This window comes from Gambusia affinis, linkage group LG22 (genome assembly GCF_019740435.1).
Source record: "Gambusia affinis linkage group LG22, SWU_Gaff_1.0, whole genome shotgun sequence".
NCBI classification, from domain to species: Eukaryota; Metazoa; Chordata; class Actinopteri; order Cyprinodontiformes; family Poeciliidae; genus Gambusia; species Gambusia affinis.
In genome coordinates this window covers 9,642,635-9,665,701 of record NC_057889.1, presented here as the reverse complement: position 1 = coordinate 9,665,701, position 23,067 = coordinate 9,642,635, and the positions used below count along the sequence as shown (strand labels likewise).

Genomic DNA, 23,067 nt, shown 5'->3' with positions numbered 1-23,067 from the left:
TATATTTTTTTATTTGTGTATTTGTGTTAGAGCCAATCAAACAGACAATACAATAACAAATTCATGTTGAACATATGCACCTATTGGCACACTTAATATAACACTGACAAAATTAGCGCATCAAAAAATTTTATGAAATGTACTAAAAAACTAAAACCAACGGTCTTTCACATCTCATTAAGGCAACACAAACCTTTATATATATATATATATATATATATATATATATATATTTTATGATATTTATATATATATATATATATATATATATATATATATATATATATATATATATATATATATATATATATATAGTAAAAGATAATAGTGACAGGAACACTCAGTTGGGCAAAACCTCCTACTTTGAAAAATAGGAAAGAAAACATTGCAATTTTTTTGCAAAACCTTTATGTACATCTTAGTAAATTGAATTAAATTTTCTTGAGCTTTAAATAAAAAAGCAGAATTTCTTTAACCCACAGAAATTTTGAGGGACATTTATCAAACTTCCAGTTTAACAATAAAGTCTAAACAAGAGTCACGCAATCCCCTACGCCACCACGCCACGCCCCAATAAGTTGCTGTTCTAAAGGATTTTCCCTGTTCACTTACAGGAAGTCTGGTAAGCTTCTTGTAATATCGGTCCACTCGTCCGAACACTTCCTGGCAGTATCTCTGCAGCTCCTCCAGCTCCTCCTCAATGACGGCAGCGTCCAGAGGTTCACTCTTCTCGATGAGCGCTTCGCCCTGCCGAAACACCAGCTCGATCTTCGCCGTGTTCAGATAAATCTCCTGCTGGAACGCCTGCACACGCACACATAATCATCTGTTAATAATCACCATATGAATAGATATGAGTTTATAGTTAAAAATAAGGATGGAGGAATTCGCTGTGCACTGAATGATGCTTCATTCTTACTCTGAGCTGTTTGATTTTGGCTTGAACGTCACACTCGGAGAAATGCTCGATGTTGGTCAACTGGAGGTCCATCTCAGTGAGCCACACCAGGATGCTGTCCCGCGCCGTCTCAAACTCCTCCCGCTGGCTGATGAAATGCTGCACCAACAAATTCATGACAATAAATCACTTTATCTTTATCATCTTTACACTTTGGCTTCATATATTTTTCTGAATTATTTTGCAACTTTTTTGGTTCTAAATGAGAAAGAAATTAGCCAGCAGACAGGACTCTGCTACCTTAAGTCTGCGGAGGATGGCAGCCACTCTTTTCTGCAAGTTATCCCATCGCCTGTTCCCATCATGCACCATTTCTCTGAGACGGTGGGAGGAGTCTGTGCGGTTCTCCCGGGCCAGGCGACGATACTGCTTGTTGATGAGCTCCAGCTGGGTCAGACATTCCTGCACCTGGCGTTGGAACGCCTGTATGAAAAAAAACACACACACATCAGTGACAAACAATTATTTCCATTTGGACATATAACGAACGTCAAAAGTGCTAGACATAGAAAAACATTGTAACAAAACTAATTAAAATAGAGAGGTTAGGATTTGTGATGTTTTTCTATAGCGATTTAAGTCAGATTTTATTACAAATTCAAACTTTTTATAGTGCTAATTACATGTATGTGTATATGTACCTGCTTATACAAAGAAACCTCCTTATTTTGATTAAAAGTTTTGAAGAAAATCCCAGCATATTTCTCTAAACTGGTACAATAAAACTTAATGTTTTTTTTTTCAGTATTATTTCAGTTTTTTATTTTCTTTGTTAAATTGTGCTGCATGTCCCAATTGTGCAGCAATGCTTCTGTCCCTGTTAACATTGTAATGATGCTTATGGGTCACAAAGCTTTGCATGATGCAAAACAAATTTAATATGTTACTCCAAACCATCACTTCAACAGCTAATTTTACTTTTAAATTTAAAAAAAATTAACTGCACCCTAAAGAAAATAACAGAACAGTTATGTTCTGAAGCAGCTGAGACCAGCAGTCAAATCAAATCAGTTGCAGTAACATGACACTCTTTTGTTTTTATGAACTGGTGCACTGACTGTAAGAACTTTTACTAAAGAATGAGACATATGAATGGGATAAATATTAAAAGCACACAGACCTCAAACTTCTTCAGCTCCTCCTTAGCAACAGTATAAAGAACACCAGAAGAGTTGGGCAGCGCTGCCGTTTTCTCTGACGTCTTTAACCAATCCTCAAACCTGGAGTAATCATCCAGAAACTTCTGCCACAGCCTCCACGTCTCCTCAATCCTGCAAAGCACAAAGCAGAGCTGTGAGTGAGGGAAGCAAACACTTCCAAAACATACTTTTCTCCTATGTTGAACAGTAAATATAGGAGGTTATTTTACTTGAGTCTCCTCTCCATGGACATGGCACAGATGTTCCTCCAGCGTCTGTCGAGGCCTCTGGTCGCCTGCTGGATGGAGTCACACTCCGTTTCTGTGGAGCAGGCGTCGCAGTCGTGCAGCAGGACTTCACACAGGTTCAACACTGATGCCACGCCTGTGCTGTGTTTCTCTATGTCCCGCTGCAGGTCCTACAAAAAAAGAAAAAAGTGATTGCAATATGATGTAACTTTTTTTTTTGCTTTGCTGCACATTAATTTTTTTGTATAAAAATTAAAAAATAGATCTTCATAGAGTAAAGAAGAAGAACAATATGCATGTTGACCTGACAATCTGGTAGTCTTGGACCAAAATTGCAACATTTGTTCCATTTTCAGCTGGTGTGGTTCACTTTCACGCTACATGAATTAAAAAAACCTGTTCCCCCTTTCACCTGTGGTGGTGCTGCACCAAGAACCACTTAAGGAAACAACACAGCAACCTCTGAAGAAGACCAGCGCAACTTCCTTCTTTAGCAGTTGTAGGATTTCTCTTTTGTGTTTGGTAAAAGACTTCGGGCCATTTCTCTCGCTGGCATTTGTTTTGGTTCTATTTACCCAGAATGCCATGCGCTGTAGTCCACTTCCTGTTTTTTGAGCAGTCTCTGGTCTGCTTACATCCACACCTCAGCAAATGAACTGGACTTTCAAGACAAGCAAACTTTGATTGACTTTGTTTGATTAAGTTTGGACACAACAGGGCTGGTGTGAACGCATTGCACCCAAAGAGGAAGGAGGTTAGTGGGTTCTGACAGACAAGTCCAGATTTAGAGCAGAATCTTGGCAGCAGAACACGAGTCATGTGCCGTACTGTCTCTCAACTTAATCCACTGCATTTGACTCACGTGCTCCTGGTGTAATTTATTCTTGAAAATGAAAATACAAACTATTTGACTATATTTCTGTACATTTGTGTGCTGCAAATTCCCACATACTGATAAGGTTTTCCCTAAATGCTTCAAACTAAAAAGCAGAATAAGAAAGTTAAAATCTTCTTGCCTGCTGTTGGTTGAGTTTCCTTTGGATCTCCTGCTTGTCGCAGGTTTTGTAGACGATCGGCCTGGAGAGATCCGTCTCGATGTGGGAGAGCCAGGATCTAAGGCTGCTCATGTTTTTGTCCAGCTGCTGCACCGCCACCAGGGTCTCTCGCAGCTTTTTCACCCTGATCCAGGAACAGATTCAGCAATTAAGTTCAAGTCAAACATGGGACAACTCCAAAAGCAAATGAAACGGGATTATTTCCAGTGAATCAGGAGAAATTGATGTTGTCCATAGGATTACTAGTTTTTAATTCTGTAATAACTAAAAACAGACTAAATTAAGCCACAAAGAGAGCTTTTCTATATTAATATAGCAGATGTTTAATATCCGGGGAATAAATAAAGCCTTCAATATTGTAGTGATCATTTTGGGTCTGGTAATGTCAGATTAGTTTGTTCAGGAAACATCAACCCTGCCAATTATGCATAGCAACTTTTACCAGCTATAATCTGGATCTTTCCACCAAATGTCCAAAACTTAATCAGATTCTAAGAATTGGTGCATGCAGCTGGTGGTAACACAAGACTGAATGTAATATTTTGAGGACATTTCTTTGCTATTTGCATCAGCTGCACACAACCTCTCGAAATACCTAAACCTGCTTGGCATGTGGAAGTGACAGTAGCACCATTGAAAGGTCTTTAAAATAACTTCTCAAATACTCTTTGAATAATTCAAATTTTAAAAATATTTCCCTTCATTTGCATGTTGCAGATGGTTGGAAAGCCTCATTACGAACAGCAGATCAAATATGATCGAAGTCAGACAAAGACGCCGTTTTCTCATGAACACGAAAAGCAAACATTTCCCACTATGTGCTGAGTTATTGGTTTAACAAAGTCAAGAACATTACTTCTAATTATTACAATAACAAGTAGCTTTGTATCCTTCATAAATCTTAAAATCCTCCTGCCTGTTGACATCGCAGTCGCACTCTGGCAGATCCTCCTCGCTGGGACATCCTGCCATATTATCTGCCCCAAAATCCAAAACCATGGGGGGGAGCAAAGTTCCCAAGGACAATAGTGAAGTTAGGAAATAAGTATCCAAACGGTCCTCTGTTTATCTGCACGCTCCACATGGGAGTTTGTCTAAACTGGGGCAGCAGGTAGAGGCGGGGAGACAAAAGTGTGACTTGTCAACTGTTGCTCTCCAAGGTTATAAAAAGAAAACCCCAAACAGGCCAATATGCATGTGTGTGAGTGTGTAAGTGCCTGAGAGTGACAAGTGTGGCTGCTTCTAAAAACAGCCGTACAGTCAGAAGCATGTGCTGCAGAGCTGAACTGTGTGGAAATATAAAACACAAGCTACACACCAACTGAGTGTGAACATAAGTAGAGGCTCTGTGAGAGTGGACACTGAGCTACAATAGAAAATATTTGCTAAAAAACAAATCATGTTTGCAAGAAAATGACAAAATTTTCTTGTATCTTCTAAATTCTAGATTTTCTGTCTGAAATTAAAAAAAGAAAAAACATGGATTTCTGCAAAGGTAAAGCAGGAATGCAATTGTTTACTCCAAGTGGAGGATATTAAAGACAAAGGGAGTGCAGCTGCTTGTGTGAGGTCACCTACAGTCCTCTGCTTTCTTTCTTCCTCCAGTGTTGCCCCAGAGGGCGACAGCTGAGGACAGCAGCTGGGAGAGCTGCAGTCAAAGTTTGGGTCGGGTCATTTTACAACACAGGAGGAGGAGTTTGTCTGTCGTATGCCTTACGGATTTAAAGGCATAAAAGCCACAAATTCTCTAATCTTTTAAGGGTTTCTGAGTTATTTTACACATTTTCTGCATTTGGTTACGTTACAATCTGAAATCTGTTTCTGAAGAAATTTGGTTGTGTAGAATTTTGTTTAGGGGTTTCAGCAGGTGAATCGTCCCCAGAACGTCATTTCATGCATATTTTTTAAAATCTAAAACTACTTTATCTCAATTTTAAAATTATATACAATCCCACTAAAACACATCCGTAAAGTATGAAAAAGTTCAAGCTGAGTGAATATTTATGCAACACATTTTTCAAAAATTCAGCCCCAAGAAAACTTGCCAAGTGACATAAAGGTCACAAAAGAGAAACCTTTGAGAAATCATGTTACATTGTTCTCTCCCAAGAGAGTGGATGTCCCAGTGACCCCAGTAAGGAAATGAGGAAATGCCTCAGCAGGATTGTGGGAAATAAAATCCCACAATCACTGAGTGAATAGTATCCCCTTCCCCAACTACCAGAGTTGATAAAAAGTTATTATTGTTAGATTTTCATTGACCAACAAAAAAAGAATGCATGAGGGTGTCTTGTAAACCCACCGGGCTGCAATAAGGTCCAGCAGGTGCTGCCAGCGCTCGCTGACTTTGCTGAGTTTGTGCTGGATCTCAGCCGCCTTGCTGTCCTGACTGGCTCTGGCCAGGCGCTCGCCCATCATCTGTAGCTGCTGCTTGTTTTCCTGAGCGACGCTGATCTCCTCTTGGTAGTCCTGACGAACAAACACCAAGTAACTTTTTTTCATTGTTATGTACAGTTCTGTTTCCTTTTTGTTTTGGTTTTCGGCACATTTTACTGCCAGCTCTGTAAAACCAGAGAGAACCTGTCCGACAACATGAAGTGGGGTGAAAAAGGATAAAAAAAACCCCCTTGTAACCAAAAACTCTGATTCATGGGAGAGTTCAGAGATTGCAAAATGACAGCTTGTGACCTTGAGACAACAAAGCCATACACAAAACAAATCAACATCTAAAAGACTAAAAAAATAAATAAATAAAATTAAGATTTCAGAGCAGCCTAGTCAAAGTTCAGGCTACATCAAATTGAGATGCTGTGGGATGACCACAAAAGTATCGTTTATGCTCAAAACCCTTGGATGGGGCTAAATTAAAGCAAATTTGCAAAGAAGAGTGGACCAAATCTCCTCCACAGTGATGTCAAAGGCCAGATATCTCCAAGGCTTGAAAGCATTTATGTGACGGCAGAACCAGTTCACCGATTTAATAGACAATTACTAATTTAACACAGAGCCGGGTTGATTAAAGTAGCATTTTCTCTTAATAAATGTTTTTTATGTCTGATATAAAAAGGTGTTTAATGATCTAAAACACTGAAGTGCAACAAAAAAGAAAAACTTTTAAAGGACAAATACATTTCAGGGCTCTTTATTAGTCAGATTTCAAAAGTAAAGGGTAGCAGGTATTTTTAGAAATTACCTTGCGCAGCTTTTCAATCATTTCTTCAATACTGATGTCTCCATTCTGAGAGACTTTGCTCTCCATCTGTGTGAGCCACTCACACAGCTCCTTGTTCTTCTCATTGAAAATGGCCCACTCATTCAACTTCTCGCTCACCTGCTGCCTGCGCAGGGAAAGCTGAGGAAATAAAGGCAGAGAAAGTACTAATTAATGATTTGACAGGAAAAATATAAACAAAAAAATTGGCTTTCTTAGAGAGTAACGTGATGCTTAGGTTAAAGAAACAGGAGCAATAATTTATTTAAATTTTAATTCTTGAAACATAGTTCAGTGTAATCCAAACAGCCCATCCCAGTGAAGCTACTGGATCTTGTGATGCCTGCGGTGTTGGGAATAAATGTGATTAGGTCAGGACAGCTGAGCTCAGTGTCTGCAAACAGCTGTTCTCACTTTCTATTTCCAATAAGGAGTGGTGTGAGTGGGAATTTATTGAGTGGCACCAACCCAAAGATATTTAAACATACTTTTCAATTTAATGCCCATGATATTATTATACACATTACCGTTGGATTTCTTTGAGTGAGAATACTTCTTTGATATTGTGATGCTTCAATAACAAGCATTATGCAAATGTGTTGATTGTTATCAGAGAAAAAGCCTGGACTGCTAACGGTGTTTCATTCAGTTTATGAACAAAGTTCTCTGTGGGAAATAAGAGAAATTAAGACTCCTTAGATTGTCAGCAACGCTATTGGAAGAACTGTTCGAAAAAAAAAACCTCATATATTTTTTCAAATTTTTCCTTTGGATATGATTTAGTTTTTTGCAATATCTAGAGGACTAGATGAAAAGTCCAATTTAATGTAACCAAATGCCCAAATTTGGATTCCCTGCAGAGATAATTCAGATGTAAATCAGTGAGCACAACTGGGGAAGTTACAGACATTTGTCTTATAGATCGTCTTTGCTAATGAAACAACTCAGACTAATATATATTCAACCTTTACACCATGCAGGCAGACAGGAACAGCAGACAGTGAGACAACTCATACCATTAAATGGTTTAATCCTTGAAACATTTCTCCTCTTGAACAGTTAAATGTGGAGTTCCTCAAGGGTCAGTTTTAGAACCTTTTCTTTTCACTTTTATAGGCTTCCCTCTGACTACACCAATGTTAAAGCCATTTTATTTCACCTTTCTGAAGATGAAAAGGAGATCTATAAGCCCTTGAATCATAACAAGAGTTTGAGACGGTGATTTTCGTGCACAAAACATGTCTAGAAATTGTATGGTGGTTATTATTTAATTATCAGGTGTTATCTTTGGCCAGAAATAGAAGCTGCTAGAGGGTTGGGGTGTGGAGGACGTTACAACAAACAAGCATTTATAAGATATAATGTATTTTTTCTAAAAAAAACTTCATTTTATAACATCATACTTTGTTGACCCATCTGATGCTCATACCAAATTCGGCAGACTTCTTTACAAATTCACTCCTTTGCAACAATGCCTTTAGATAGCTGATTTTTTACTATTATTTTTTTCCCAGATTTGAATTAATTTGAACAATCCGTTAAGTATAGTCACATTATTTCAATTCTCTTAGCTTTTCTGAACACCTTCTTTTCATTTTAGATCCTTTTAGTGATTCAACTTTTGCAGTAAGAGCTCCTAAGCTTTCAGAAACTATTGCACCCCTCTTACTTGATTCATTCAAAATCCATCTCAAAATCCATTAATTTACCTAAGCTTTTAGTCCTACTTTGGTTAATAAGTCGCTTTAATTAAGAACATTGCAAAGTAGAAATTAATTAAAGCTACTAAAAGCTTATTAACTGGGCAGATTAAATGTTTGTTGTGTGCATCCTACCTGATGGCAAACTTCCTCCCACTGACGCCACAGCAGCTGCAGGCGTTCCTGTAAGACTGTGACATCATCAGAACTGACCAGACCCTCCAAGGAATCCCTCAGCCTGAACAAGGAAGTAAGGTCATCAGTCCATCCCTCCACGCTGCTCTCCAGCTCCTGAATCCATGACAGAAAAACAGAGAAGCAAAGCTGTTGCTGTAGACCTTTCTGTGTTTAAGGGATTTATTCATCCATCATCAGCAGCCAGAATCCACCCAAATTCTGGTTTTGCAGTAGCAAAACCAGAAGCAGTAGCAAAACCAGAAGCAACGTCAAACCAGCGAAACAGCAAATAGAGAAGCTATTTGGATTTTTGCACAGCAGCGTCTAACCTTGAGTTGAAATAAAATCCCTACATTCAATTGTAAAAGCTTGTACGTCCTCCTCCTCCTCCCTCGTCACAGTGACGGTTCTGCTGCGCTGTAATCATTTGTGGACCTGGAGAAAGTCTCCATTACGCAACACACGCACAAAAGGAAGTGCACATTCACCCCCACAGAATCAGGGATGCTCTCTCTTTCTTTCTCTCTCCTGCTCACGCAATCACTGCCTTTCTTCCTCCCCGCCCCCTCTCTCTCTCTTTCTCTCCTCAGCTGATGCTATGTGCTGCTGCATACGCACTCTTCCTCCTCCTCCTCCCCTGAGGAGCTGAGGACGTGTCATGCATCAAACATGACTGCAGATCTTGACCACCGGCTGAACAAGAGCCGAATATCATTGATTTTTTTACAGAAAGAAATTTGCAAGAGCAGATAAAATATTCATATATCTTATATGCAAAAATGTCTTTTAAACGTGTTACGGATCAGAAATGCAAGGTCACTAATCAAAAATAAAAGCAGTCTGATTAAATACATGCAAGGTCACATGATTGCAAACAGATGGATGAAGTTTTTTTCTGCCTGTCTGTTTATCTGTTTGTCTAGGCGGCGCGTCGGATTACAGAGGTAACAAGAGGACAAGTCTGAGTCTGAAGGTTTGTGTGTAAACACGTGATTACTAAAGGAAAAAGAGAGACGAAAAAAGAAAATGCAACTATTAACTGAGAGAAAAGGAGAAAATAAGTCCTCACCTTGCACCTGATTTGCTCGGAGTGCAGTTCCTCATGATGCTCCGGGAGCGCCACCGACAGCTTTCTCTTAAAGGCCCGCAGCTTCTCCAGTGACACATCGATGCCCTTCTCGCATAGCTCCCAGTTCTACACAAACACACACTGCAAGAATTAGAGCAGAAAACCAACATCCACACAAGCTGCAGGATGCTCAGAGAATTTATGAATAATTCCTACTACTTTATCAGCAGCATCAACAAACTACAATGCAAGCAAATGTGTCCTTGACTATTGCAGCAAACAAAGTGGGGAATTAAGAGAGTTAAATAACAAAAGAAGGTAATTTGCTCCAAATAGATTAGTCTGTGGCTATTTTTAAAGTACTCCAAATGAGGAATTAAACAAACATGGTTAGAGATTCAGCTCAAAAAACCTAAATCAACAATCCCAGTTAAAAACAATCAATTAGTTAGTTATGTGTCTCCAGCGAGAAGATTAAATACACTCATTACTGGCATAAATATTGATCCCCTTCACTTGGAAAGCTGCAGAGAAACTACACAGTTTTGTAGTCATAAACAAGTTTCTTCCATAATTTCTGCTGGATACCTTGCTTTATCTATTTAGTGGGATCATTGAGTCAGATGGTTGACACTTGGACACAATTGTCAATTTTGTCTCACTGCACAAACTTTTACTCTTAGAAGACAGAAAGTTGAATTCCCAAGCTGGAAGATTCTTGGACACCAGTGATGGAAGTTTATCACAATGGACAGAGAGCCAATCACAAATGAAACCCATGCTTAAAAATCAGCAACTCAACCTGGACTGAAATGTGTAAAACCCACATGGTTGAACCAAATGGAGAGCAAAGCTCAAGTAAAAAGTAAGAAAAAAGAGGCAGGCCGTTGATCTCAGAGGTGGAACTGCACCTCCAAACTAAAACAAATGTGCATTTTGGTGAACGGAGTAAACTAAGTGAATGGAGCAGTTTAGATGAGGAGTTGAAAGAATTATCCATCAATCAATTCACTATACTTCATGAGAAAAAAAAAATCTAATACACTTCTGATAATGATATATTGTTTGTAACTTAATTGTTAATTTAATGTATTCGGCCATAAAATTTATGTTGTAATTATTGAGGAGGGGGCAGGTTTATACAAGATTTTTTTTCTCGTTCCTGGTCCGTTTTCACTTATGGTTTAGATTAATTTATGGTATAGTTTGCAAAATAATGCTGAAATTTCTTAAATCAGGTGAATAAACTGATTCATTGAAGCTTGTTGGATACACTGATCAGCTCGCAACATCTGCAACTGTGTAACCTGTACAACTGGTATTTTGTACCACAGCATATCTTTTAAAATATTCTATAAACATATTATCAAGCAGAATGAAACTTCACTGTTTTAATTTGTGAATCCAGACCTTAAGCAAGGCATGCAGCTCCTTCTTCTGCTCATTTAGGCGGTCGTGAGCATGCTTCCACCTGTCATGGATCTCCATGAGCTCCGTCTGCAGAGTGGACTCCGCCCTGACGTCAGCTGACAGCAGCAGGCTCCTGCCGGCCTCCACTGTCAGGATGTAGACGCCTTGCTGCCTCTGAAGCACTCGCTCCCTGAGCTGGAGGAGCAGGGACAGAGACAGAGGGCAGAGGAGGTTCAGGGTTACTAAGGGACTCTAAGGTTGGAGACAAGATAAAGACTTAGGGTTTAGATGTGATCTGCATTTCTCTCTGGAGTTCATTTACGGCACTTTTCTGTTGTATTTCAAAGATGCAAACTACTGTCGGCGTTTGAAAAAATATAGAACAACTTCAGTCAGTGACGTACTTGTATCTGACCCAGGAGGCTTCGGGCCTCCTGCAGGGCCACCGGTTCTCCTGACTGATGTACGTCAGGATCGCGAGTCACTTCCTGCAGCCACCGCCGCAGCTTCTCTGACATCTCCTGGTAGTTCTGCCACTGTCGCACCAGACTGTCGATGATGCCTCTCCGCTGCTGAGCCCGGCGCACCACACACTGCCACTGGTTGCTCAGCAGAGCCAGTTTCACGCTAAAGTCGTCACTGTTTCAGGACGAAGAGTGACAACCGTAATGTGAGATTTCATTCTATGAGTGGAAAATTACTGAGTGTTTGTGGCATCGACCTGTCATCCACTTGACCCAAGTCCAGCAGCCGATGGCCGTCGCTGATGATGGAGTAAAGGATCTGCTGCCTGCTGAACATCTCTGCCTGAAACAACTGCAAGTTCAGGAACATCGTTAAAGTGCTGCACACAACACATACACACATACAGCAACTTCTAAAAGTATTTATGCACCTTGAATGTTTTAAAAATATATTGGGAGGAGAAATAATGCACACGGTTTTCAACTTTGACTTTTAAATTGTATATTGATTTTTTATCATGCTGCTAGTGATAAGTGCCAAACATAGAAAAACATTGAAGAAAAATGTCTAACTTCGTGGTCTCTCTGTTGCTCCAACAGACTCAGGTAGTTTCCTGAAATCTCTGCAGCCAGTTTCTGCTCAGTCTGAGAGAGGAAATCCATCCAGGCTTCGCATTTCTGGAGGAAACTCTGCTGCTGTAGCAACACCGACTGCAGTTTACTGGAGAAAACAGAAAGAACAAACATACTTAAATTAAAATTAACTGTTTATTTTACCAGTTTGTGAATTTGTTGGGAATTATAGTACAGAGTGTTAAACCCATCTCTCATTTATCTTCACTTAGTTTCCAGTCAACATTTGTAAACTGTAAACATTTATTGTGGTCAACATCAATGGTTCATTGGATGTTTTTTTTTGAGATCTTAAAAAAATTTGGTTTCAATGCCAAGTTAAAAAAAAACACAACCTGATGTTCACTCCTGGCATCTAACCTTGAGAGCATATTATGCAGTGTGTGTTTTAAATAGATAAGAAAATTGTTATTTTGAATGAAATTTTAAATGTTTCTAAAACTAAAGAAAACTAATATGACATCAAATGTTTTGGTTACCTGAACCTCTCTGTGAGGTGAGCAGAGTGAGCGGTCCAGGTTCTATTGAGATTCTGAACCCGTTTAACATCTCTGTCACTGACTGGTAGTCGGTACACCAACTCATTGAGACGCTCCAGGTCTGGAGACAGGCTGCTCAGCTTCAGGAGCTGTGCCTATGAAAAACATTGTTCAATTAAAACAACTGAATAAATAATAAAATAACAATATAGACAAATACTGAATAAATTCTAGCAATGGCAGGAGTGTTTGTACCTTGAGTCTTTCTATGCATGTCTGCACCACAGTGAGGTCCGGTGAACCGACTGGGTCAGACTCCTTCAGCACCTCCTCCGCCTCTTTCGCCTTACATATCAATGCGTCCAGCTGCTCTCTGAAGCCCTCGCAGGCTTGGGAGTCGCACTATGAACAGACCGACACATGGTGAATGAAAACAATAAGATCGCAAATTTTTAACCCACCCCCACATATCATGGGTCAATAAACTCCCCAAGACAATCCCTGCTAACCGACCTGCAGTACTTCTTGCTGCCTGTTGAGGGCGTGCTCTAGCGCAGCCAGGCGATGAGAGAGCTGCAGATGATCAGATTTGAGCGATGCAGAGGAGGAGGCGTCGACTTGGCTCTTCAGCTGCTCCTCTATAGCCTGCAGCTGCTGGAGGGACTGCTGCACCGAGTCTTGGTCTTTGAGGCAATCCTGCCATAAAATAAGAGGAAAAAAAGGCTGACAGTGTTATAAAGTGTAAGCTTCCAAGAATTTGGTGGAAAAAGCATGTCACAACTCAAACACATCTATCTATCCATCTATCTATCTATAGATATATATTTAAAGCACATACAATGATATATTTTGTCAAATTTTAGTAAACAGCAAAGAAAGAGACCGTTTTAAAAAGCCGCTGCAACAGCATTAAATTCTTTGTCACTTTGTCTAGCAACGGTCTGCATCAGTGATCCTCTCTCAGACAGTCTGCTCAAACAATTAAGACTGTGACATTACACCCCGACGCCCCCAGCATGACGCTCGAGGATCCCTGTAGTGTAAATCACAGGCTTGTCTTTCTCTTTGAGGATTCACTCTGAAAAGGCTTTTGTGGCGACTGGGCAGAAAGTTTACATTCAAGCGGCGCAAAAGAACAGGGCGCAATTTGGTTTTCATTTGCAGGAGTAGAATCTTTGTGCAGAGCAGCAGGGAGCCGACAAGATTTCGACGAGCGTAATGCCGATTCTTTACAGAGGAGCGAGTGAGCAAGAGAAAAATGTCTTAGTCTCACACTTTGATTTCTTTGCAGAACTCTTTTTATACACCTGAAACTTTTTCACATTTTGCTACATGACAAGCTGGCATTCAGTGTTTGATGTGACAAATTTATGTTAAAGACCAACAAAAGTGCATTGTTGAGAAGTGGAAGGGAACTGATGCATGGTTTCTGTTGTTTTTACAAACAAAAACCTGAAAAGTGTAGCATGAATTAGTTTTCAAGCTTCCTGATTAAATATATGCTAGAACTTATTTTTTGCTGTAAGACATTTGGGAAATATGGACACATCCACCACAGTCTTGTATTTCCACAGCATAATGGTGCCACCATAGTGTTTTATGCTGGGTGTGGTGAGTTTACAGTTGTGCAGTGTTACTTTTCCAGTAATTACATTTTTTTATTTTTTTTATTTCAACTAACCAGAACCTTTTCAACGACATGTTAACTTTCCCCATCACTCACTAATTTCCTCTAACAAAGCCTTGAGGCCTGTGTGGAACAGCTGGATTAATAGGTTAAATTAAACACATCTGTAAGACCCTTGAGTTTATTTAGGAGCATCAGAGCTGAAAACAAATGCACACCAATCAATCAATTTTTGAAACCAAGCATTCTTCTGTTTGTCCAGCTCTAACTTGGGTTGTGTATTGTTGTTGCCTGACTTACGTTGCAGTCCTTTATCCAGGCGCTGCTCTCCTCCTCTGTGATTTCTCTGTCGGTGGCGCTCCTCAGCAGACGATCTGCACGTTCCTCCTGTTTCTGGACCGCCTTGACACACTGACTGTACGCTGACCTGTAACGCTGCCACAGACCCAGCAAGGACTTGCTGCTCCTCAGCTGCTCAGAGATCTGCTCAAGTAGATGATTCCACCTTCAACAGAGAATAGAAATAGTTGATATCAACTATGGTTTAGCCTTAAAATGATCCAAGTAGATATTTCTTATTACTACCTGGCATTAACATCCTGGAGGGCTCTGTTGAGCGTTTCAGCCACAGATGGGTGACTCTCGGTCAGCAGCTGGTGCGTTATGGAGCCAAACTTTCTCAAACTGCTCTCTTGTTTATCCAACTCCTCTTGCAAATTCTGTGATGCATACATAAAAAAAGATTATTTTAAACAGAGGTGATTCACTTTTTCAGAGCAAGAGCAGTGAAATTTCTGCCATACTCACCTCTAGACTTTCCACCTGCTGCTGCACTGCCTCTAAAGAGCCATTAAGGAGGTGCAGCCTGGAGACAGAGTATCTCCCCTCCATCAGATAACCATTAATCTCTTCTGAAGCTCGTCGGTACAGAATCCACTGCTCCAGAACTGACCGCAAATTTACCTTTATCTGACTAATCTGGTATGAAAAAAATGGACAAAATTTATATAGGTGTGGTAAAATTAAGGAAATGACCATGTGAGACAAAATGATATAAAAGAAGCTCACCATGTGGTCCAAATGAGCCCAGGTCTGGTTCAGTCCTTTAAGGGTTTCCTTCACAACGGAACAGGCGTCTCCTTTCTTATCCTGGATCAGAGCGTTTCCTCTTTCCTCCGCTTTCTCTACATCCTTCTCTTTTTCTTTCACTAATTGCTCCCACTCCTGTTTACAATGATCAGTTTCTAAAATGAATCCTTTTAAAAGTACGTCAGAGGTGCTATAATAGAAGCATAGTGCACCAACCTGACAGTCTTTGAGTGCGTTCTGCACTGATGTAACATCCTCTATCTGCGGTTTCTTCTTTAACTTCTCCTCCTGAAGTGTGAGCCAGGTTTTCAAAGCCTGAACTCCATTCTCATGCTCTAACCAACTTTCCAAAAGTCCTTCCAATATCTGAATCTAAAACACAATCCAAAAGCATTTCACAACTTAGAGATTACATGAGGTCCAGATCAGAATAATCGTCTCATTCAAAAACTTCGCTCTACCTTTTCAGCGATGAGCCCCTGCAGTATCTGCCATCGTCTGTTCATAGCTCCCAACTTCTCAGCAAAGTCTGTCTTGTCACTGCGCTTCCCTTCTACGTCCTGACTGCTGATCTGCAACACCGACTGGTTTACAAAGTCGACTGTCAGTTGCTTACAGGTCAGATCTATTCCAAAACCCTGCAAGATAAAGATGAGACATCATGAGATAAAAGAACTAAACCAGTTTAAGCACCGAAGGCAGGAATACAGGTTGCTCTTCGTACCTTGTACTTCTGTAAGAAGTTCTGGACCATGTCTGAACCGACAGCTGCCATTATCTTGTCCTGATCTTCCTCTATGATGGTCTCCATCAGGGTGATCCAGCTCATCAGTTCTGTGATAGCGTGTCTTGATGCAAGCTTTTCCATTTGCAACTAAAAGACAAAAAGTGAGAGTTGATAGGAGTGCAAAAAATAAAATAAAATAAAAAAATGTGTAATTAACTTGGAATATGTATAGAAATCAGCACACAAACTATTCTCAGACCTGATGCAGTTTCTCTTGCACTACTGGAATACGAGTGAGCAGCTCAGCCCACTGGGTGTCCACCTGGCCCATGGCCGTCCTCAGGCCAGCAGTGTCGACTCTTTTCAGTCGCAGAAGCTGGTTTCCTGTGCTCAGCACGGACGACCGCAACGACGACTTGGCATCCACCTCTTTTGAAAACTCCTGCAAGAGTTGAGACATATCCAAAACGGAGCTCAAACAGATTAATTAAACGTACCAGAATGAGATCTGTATTTTTGTATTTTCCTAACTGACCAGGAAGGCAGAGAGGTGGTCTCTGACCGTCTCCAGCTCCTGAGGGACCGTCACCGACTGGGTTGTCCAGAACTCCAGCCTGTCGAGTGCAGACTGCAGCCAGTGCCTCAGCTCTGCTGATTCACTCTGGTACCTTTAATGTAAAAATAAAAACAGGACATAAGGGAACATTCATCACATTTATTTGGACATCTTGACCTGGATACTATCTTCTTGAAAACTCTTGGTGCTCAATGTTTAATACCACAATTCTGAATTTCTTTGTGTTTGTGTCACATAAAATCCAGTAAAAAACAATAAAGTTTGTGTGGTAAAGTGTCAAAACTTGAAACATTTCAAGAGATCACTAAAAAACCAAAGGAATAAAAATCTGTGAAACAGATCCAGACCTGCTCCAGTGCTTGAGCGTTGAGTCGAGTCGATGCAGTTCTTTGTTGACTTTCGTGGTGGAGGAGAGCCAGTGGTCGCCCAGCTGTGTGAGCTGGTTCTCCAGGTCTGAGCAGCTGACGGACAGGAGAAGCCTCTTTCCCTCCTCCAGAACCTGGTACAGTTGGGGCTGATGTTCTGTGAGGCTCGCCTTCAGACGCTACGAACCAGTGAACAAGTCAATTAAATAACTATTAGGTTCTCCTACACCAGGGATCATTTTTGATCTATAGATGTTCATCTATAGTATACAAAGTTGATTTTGGTGGGAAATCAATTTTTAAAAGCAGAAAGTTTCCAACCAACACAAGAAAAACAGAAAATCTTACCTGGTATTTTTTGTCTAGTTTTTCTAGTTAAAATATGTTCGAACACTTGACTAAACTAACGTACAAGTAACTTTTCAGCAAGATATTGGTATTTTTTTTTTTAAATCAATATTATGGAATTATTAGCAAACAAGCTACTACATTTCTGAAAAATTACTTGTAAGTTAGTTTGTCTTTAAATATTACGGTAACTTAGTGTCATTCATGTTTTGGAATGCAATTATTCTATTAAAAATTTTAAAACTGCTACAACTGACATATGTTATAATATCTATAGTTTCAAATATTAGCATTCTCTTTATCATTTTTAGCTCTGGTTACTATTAAGAGGTACTTTGGAAGGTCTGAAGAGCCACAAGCTGCTGAATGTTTGTGTTATTGTGTATAAAACGAGTTTACCTGATAGAGACTGATTCTCTCAAGAAGCCTCTCCTCCGTCTCCTCAACAAGACCCAGAGTGGGGATGCTACACTCGACAGCCTCCAACTGTCTGCACAAAGCCTTATAATCTTCCATTAGTCTGCTCCAGGACTACAATATGGAAACAGGAGAAAAGGCAGAAAGATATTTTATGACATTTTTGCAGTTGTGCATCCTAAAGGCGTAGCTGCTTCTAAAAATCCCTCTCACCTCCAAAATGCCCTCTAGCTCCACTCCCCTCCTGTGTGCTTGTTTCAGCACATTGTGAGCTAAAGTCATGGTGTCCTCCAGGGCTTGGCTTTCCCTCTGTGCAACCAGACTGGAGACTTTTCCATAAAGTGTCTGGGTGAGGATCATGTGGCACTCCAGTCCCTGAAAAAACTCCTGCATCCAAGAAGAAAAAGTTTTTAAAATCTGCTAAAACAACTAACAAAAAAAACAACAATCAGAGTTTGAAACATGTTTTCTCCTTACTTTGTGTTTGTCGAGCAACATCTGGACCTTGCTGACAGAAGCGACGGTCATCTTCTGGTCGGCAGCCATCTTGTCCTGAGCGGTGTCGATCAGGTCGGTGAGATCACGGAACGCAGCTTCATACTGAGCCTTCAGAGACAGGCTGTGGTTCAGGCTGCTGCGCCTGGAGCCCACCATGAGCACCAGCTCCTCATAGGCATCCTTAAAAAACACAACAGGGTGTTAAAGCGTTAAAAAACGGTGCAGGTGGAATAAAAAACATAGAATAAGGTTTACTTGTAGTTTTAGCAGCTCCTGGTTGGAGGTTTGGTCTGATCTGAGTCCTTCTGCTTTGCTCCTCAGCTCTGTGACTTTCTGCTCAAGCTCTCTGAGGCTGTCCTCCACCTCAGACAATGTCTACAAGATACATAAGACATTAAATTCATACTGTCATCTTTTTTGTCCTTTTTTATAAGTAGATCAGAATCTACCTCTAACTGTTTGGATGCAGGTCTGTCTGTTGTTCCGACCATCTTTTGTAGTAAGTGATGTTTGCTTTCAGTCAGGGCTGTGAACAAAATTCTTAGCTCATTCTGAAAAACACAAAATATATATATATAAAAAAAAGTAAGACTAGCATTAAACATAAAACATGAGTTCCAGTTTTACGCCGCTACAGACCTGGAAAGTAGAGTGTTCCTGCAGCGAGTCTCTCATGCCTTCACAATGCTGTTCAAGAGCGGAGTCCAGCAGGCCCATCCGCTCCTGGAGGCCCTCCAATGTGTCCTCCATCAGGGCCCGCTCTTCTCCTCCACACAGTCGGCTGACTTCTCCTCCCAGCAGATCTCTGCTCTGGTTCACCTGTCTTGTTATCTCTTTTAGCTGCTTGCTCAGAGTCTGAACAGAAATTTTAAAAATCCCTCAATTTAGAGAGTATGCTTTTATTGTAGTCTCCTATGCAAACTAAAACATACTATATATAGGATACAAAGAGGGTTTTTTTTTCTATTTACCTCCAGGTTTGTAAGTTGAGTCTCTGTATCCTCAGAAAGCAAAACGGGACCAGAAAACAGTTGATTCTCTGCTGAATCCAACCAGGTGGAGGCTGCAGATACTGCAGCATACAGATCCTGCTGGACTCTTTCTGATCCAAATGATGCTGCCAGCTTACCGTCACCACCTGCTGCCTGTGTCGAAGAGAAAACAAGACAATGTGAAAGCTTTTATTTTCTCATTAAAGAGAAATTATCTCAAGAAATCTGAAGTGAAAAGAGATTTTACAAAATTTGAATGTTAGCGGTTTACCTCTTCTTTTATTCTTTCTAGAGTTTGGCAGCAGGTTTCAAACAACGCTCTGGGAGAACCAGGGTCCTGGTTGGGAGCCTCAGTCCTCAGAGCTACATTTGGACTGGACAGACGGGACCGGTGAAGAACCTGGACATAGAGACACAGTTTTAATAAAAAACAGGTCACTTTTTACTACTGATTATTAGGGCCAGGATTAAAAAAATAATAATTATGAGAATAAAGTCATAATATGGCAAGAAAAAATGTAGTATGACAATGAAGTCAAGATATTACCAGAATGAAACAAGACCAAAGTCATAATGTTACTAGAATAAAGTCTTAATATTAGGACAATGAAGTAGTAATTTCATAACTTCTACAAGAAAACATTATAAAAAATTTAAATAAGGAATGTTGAGCAAGTTATAATTTGGTATCGGTTTCCAAACAGGACATCCTTCATAATTTGATGTTGATGAGTTAATGGAATATCAGCAGAAAAGCTATTTTATAAATCGCATCAGACCTTGATAACTATAAAAAAGCTTTGTTCTCATGAAAACAACTTTCTTTCTAGTAATCTTACAACTTTCTCCTGTTAATATTGTACATTTATTCCACTAATTACATCACATTATTCTCGTAATTTCAGAAAAATGAAATTTTTCTGTTTGGCCCTATTACGCCATCATCCCTTTTTTCAAAAATACCACAGAAAACAGAAACCCTCAGTGCTTGACGTGCGTACCGGACTGAGCTGGTCTTTTTCTAGGGTGTTGAGAGAGAGCTGCAGCTTTGTGCTCTGATCTTTATTCAGGTTTTCCCATCTTTGTCTCAGCTGGTCCAGAGGAGAGAAGCTTTCAGACTCCAGCAGCACTCCGCCGGGGACAGCCTCCTCACTGTGGGAAGAAGGTTTCTGTAAAATGCTAACATGTCTCCTCTGCATCATGATAAGGCAGATTACACTGTTGCATAATCTAACATCTTATAATTACTTTTTTAAAATGTGGCTGGTGTCAAAACAATGTATATGTTAATGCTTTATGGCTTTTCACACATCTTTACACATTGAATTAATGTTATATGTGGCTAAACACACATATAACTACTAAGATTAACACCTAAACGAAGTAGTTAGGTTAGGTGTTAAGCAATAGCAATAGTTACAGCTTAACAATGTTAAGCTAACTATTGGTAAGCTAACACTAGTTAACTGTAGTGTTCAAGAACAGCAAAGATACAGATATAAATCGCAGCACCTGTCCCCATTAGTTGTCCCATGCTGACTGAGTAACTCTTCCCCGACGCTGGCTACACACTGCAGCAGCTTCCTCTGCTCCTCCACTTGCTTCTGCAGCTCCTGAAACAGATCAGTATTAATTTTACTTCTATTATTAAATCAAGACGTTTCAAAAATATGAGGCTTGATCAGTGTGAAATAAAATCCTCAGACATTGCTTTACCTTCTGTCTCAGCAGATTGTCGTGGTGCTGCTGGCAGCGTGTTGAGCGGGCCTGAGACAACCAATCCTGGACATTTGGACTCTGCGACAGAGAGGAGTCTGGCTCACTGTCCTCCTGCTCCTGTAATGATCCCTAAAAAAAAAAAGGATAGTAGATATAAATACGCTTCACAAAAGCAGTCTCAAATTGTAAAAGCTGTCATTTTAGTGGCAGGAGAAATGCCACTGGAACAGTTAAATAAAAAGCAAACAAAAAAAAGATTACTTTGTTATTATTGGGTTGTAAATTACTGGTTAGGGAATAAGAAGGGTGCCTTATTCTCCTGCAGGAATGATTCTTAGAAGAAATCTTGTTTTTCCTCAAACAAAGGAGAGAAACAGAACTAATGCTTTGCATTTAGTGTTTGCATGTGATGAGCTAGCATCCTTTTGTTTGAGTGACATTGTGAAACACAGGCTGCTGCTGTTCTACAGAGGAAAACAGTGGTCTTGTCTGAGAAGAATGAATGACCTTTAGAGCTTTTTCAACAATACGACCATTGACTGTCTGACCCAGCTCAGTGTACAGCTGCAAAGCATAAGAAATAAGCCATAAGTGAGAGGAGGCCAAGCAGAATATATGGTTTCTGATCTCACCTGTATATCAACCTGTTTGTCCTGCAGCATCTGCTGCAGCTCCAGCAGGCTGTCTTTGAGGGAGTGCAGTTTGAGGGTCAGCTGTTCGGCCTCTTCCTTGGTTTCGGCGCGACCCTCCAGCAGCAAGCTTTCGCTGTGGACGGACAGCTCTGAGAGGTAGGAAACTTTCTGCTCGATCTCAAAGAGCATGTTCTGGAATGACAAGAGCTCTAGTTGAGAAAATGATAATAACACTCTGCGTAGGCTTTGTTTGTTTTTTAAAAGGCTCCGATTTAATCATCAAGCAGAGAAAATGTGACAAGAGTCCATCATTATTACTCCAAAAACTAAAATTACTAGAACAGTGTAAAATGATTTTAATAGGACATTTGACTATGAAATATATATTTTCTTATACATTTATGTCTTATGTAATGTTCTGAAGCAAGGTGAAAACCACTGAAGCAAAAAAACGAGAACTCAAAGGTTCAAAATTAATAAATTATTTCAGTATTAAACCATGACAAGATCAGCTGAAATAATTTAATAGACTGTTGTTCATATATGAATGATTCTTAATTAATAGGCAATAAGAATCAATAAAACATGTATATTGCTATATAGCTACATAAATATATCATTTAGCTGTGCTCCTCCAACATATTTCTTTACACATTTACCTTGTAATATTCAGCGTCAAACCATCAAAGCAGATTTATTCTGAAGCTACTAATCTGGATGTTTTTGGACCTTTGGAACTGCAGGAGCAACGCAGGAGATATTTGTGAGCTATAATCAGCTTAATCTTTCTCAGCTGTAACAAACTCACTTCAAAATGCTTATTTCTTTTGCCTCAGCTGCAGAACAGCTTTGGTATTGTTAAAACTCACAATAGTCTCATGCATTATACATGTAGAATATGCAACACCATAACATTTGTGGATTAAGAGCTGTCGAGAAAAGAAAGAAGGTCCATCTTTAGAAAATTAACTAAATTTCTCTGAATATTTTGCGCAAGAACCCATCATCAGTCTTTATAAGATATTCAACGATTCACAAGACATTTTTAGAGGAAAGTTTGAAAACTTAAATAGTAGGAAAAATCAGGAAATCTGAATTATTCTTTTAAGTGTAGAAAGTAGGTAGAAAAGCAATATTAACACTTTTCTGCCACACATGGAAAAACCTTTGGAGGCTCTCTAAAAGTTAAAAAGGCACTGAAACATGAGGTTGTTCAAATAGTACAGCACATTGGCAATTGGAAAGAGAATTTTTTTTTTCATTACATAAACAGACCTGGCAAAAGTGCAAGAGGAAAGTTTACTCTGCACACACCACAACAGTATCTCTGCAGACAGTTCTGACCAAAAGGGTCAACAGCCACACCACAGGCACGACCTAAGCTGCTGTTGTTTGTGAGCACAAAGTTTTTTTTAGATAGAGAGGTGCTAAAGTTACATCAGATTTGACTTTTTATGTGTTCATTGTCAAAATAAGCCAAGTAAAAAAATTCCCTGATCATGTGTAGACTTTCAGCTGCTTCCTTTCACTGCT

The 23,067-nt window shown here is 39.9% G+C and overlaps 1 protein-coding gene across 1 annotated transcript in view; it reads right to left on the bottom strand.

Moving 5' to 3' along the window:
• syne1a (spectrin repeat containing, nuclear envelope 1a) overlaps positions 1 to 23,067 on the bottom strand; it is a 140,154-nt gene that overhangs the window by 9,366 nt on the left and 107,721 nt on the right. The window contains 39 exon segments of the mRNA XM_044106937.1: positions 613 to 804; positions 920 to 1,057; positions 1,199 to 1,381; positions 2,079 to 2,229; positions 2,328 to 2,515; positions 3,362 to 3,524; positions 5,703 to 5,869; positions 6,594 to 6,752; positions 8,447 to 8,602; positions 9,558 to 9,683; positions 10,968 to 11,162; positions 11,372 to 11,606; positions 11,689 to 11,783; positions 12,005 to 12,152; positions 12,544 to 12,698; positions 12,799 to 12,945; positions 13,057 to 13,239; positions 14,471 to 14,675; positions 14,756 to 14,889; positions 14,978 to 15,148; positions 15,239 to 15,394; positions 15,476 to 15,631; positions 15,721 to 15,897; positions 15,984 to 16,133; positions 16,246 to 16,428; positions 16,522 to 16,654; positions 16,911 to 17,107; positions 17,676 to 17,807; positions 17,907 to 18,080; positions 18,171 to 18,371; positions 18,447 to 18,566; positions 18,641 to 18,742; positions 18,831 to 19,046; positions 19,163 to 19,336; positions 19,455 to 19,583; positions 20,185 to 20,335; positions 20,696 to 20,796; positions 20,900 to 21,031; positions 21,535 to 21,726. Coding sequence (XP_043962872.1) covers positions 613 to 804; positions 920 to 1,057; positions 1,199 to 1,381; positions 2,079 to 2,229; positions 2,328 to 2,515; positions 3,362 to 3,524; positions 5,703 to 5,869; positions 6,594 to 6,752; positions 8,447 to 8,602; positions 9,558 to 9,683; positions 10,968 to 11,162; positions 11,372 to 11,606; positions 11,689 to 11,783; positions 12,005 to 12,152; positions 12,544 to 12,698; positions 12,799 to 12,945; positions 13,057 to 13,239; positions 14,471 to 14,675; positions 14,756 to 14,889; positions 14,978 to 15,148; positions 15,239 to 15,394; positions 15,476 to 15,631; positions 15,721 to 15,897; positions 15,984 to 16,133; positions 16,246 to 16,428; positions 16,522 to 16,654; positions 16,911 to 17,107; positions 17,676 to 17,807; positions 17,907 to 18,080; positions 18,171 to 18,371; positions 18,447 to 18,566; positions 18,641 to 18,742; positions 18,831 to 19,046; positions 19,163 to 19,336; positions 19,455 to 19,583; positions 20,185 to 20,335; positions 20,696 to 20,796; positions 20,900 to 21,031; positions 21,535 to 21,726 — 6,267 coding nt within the window.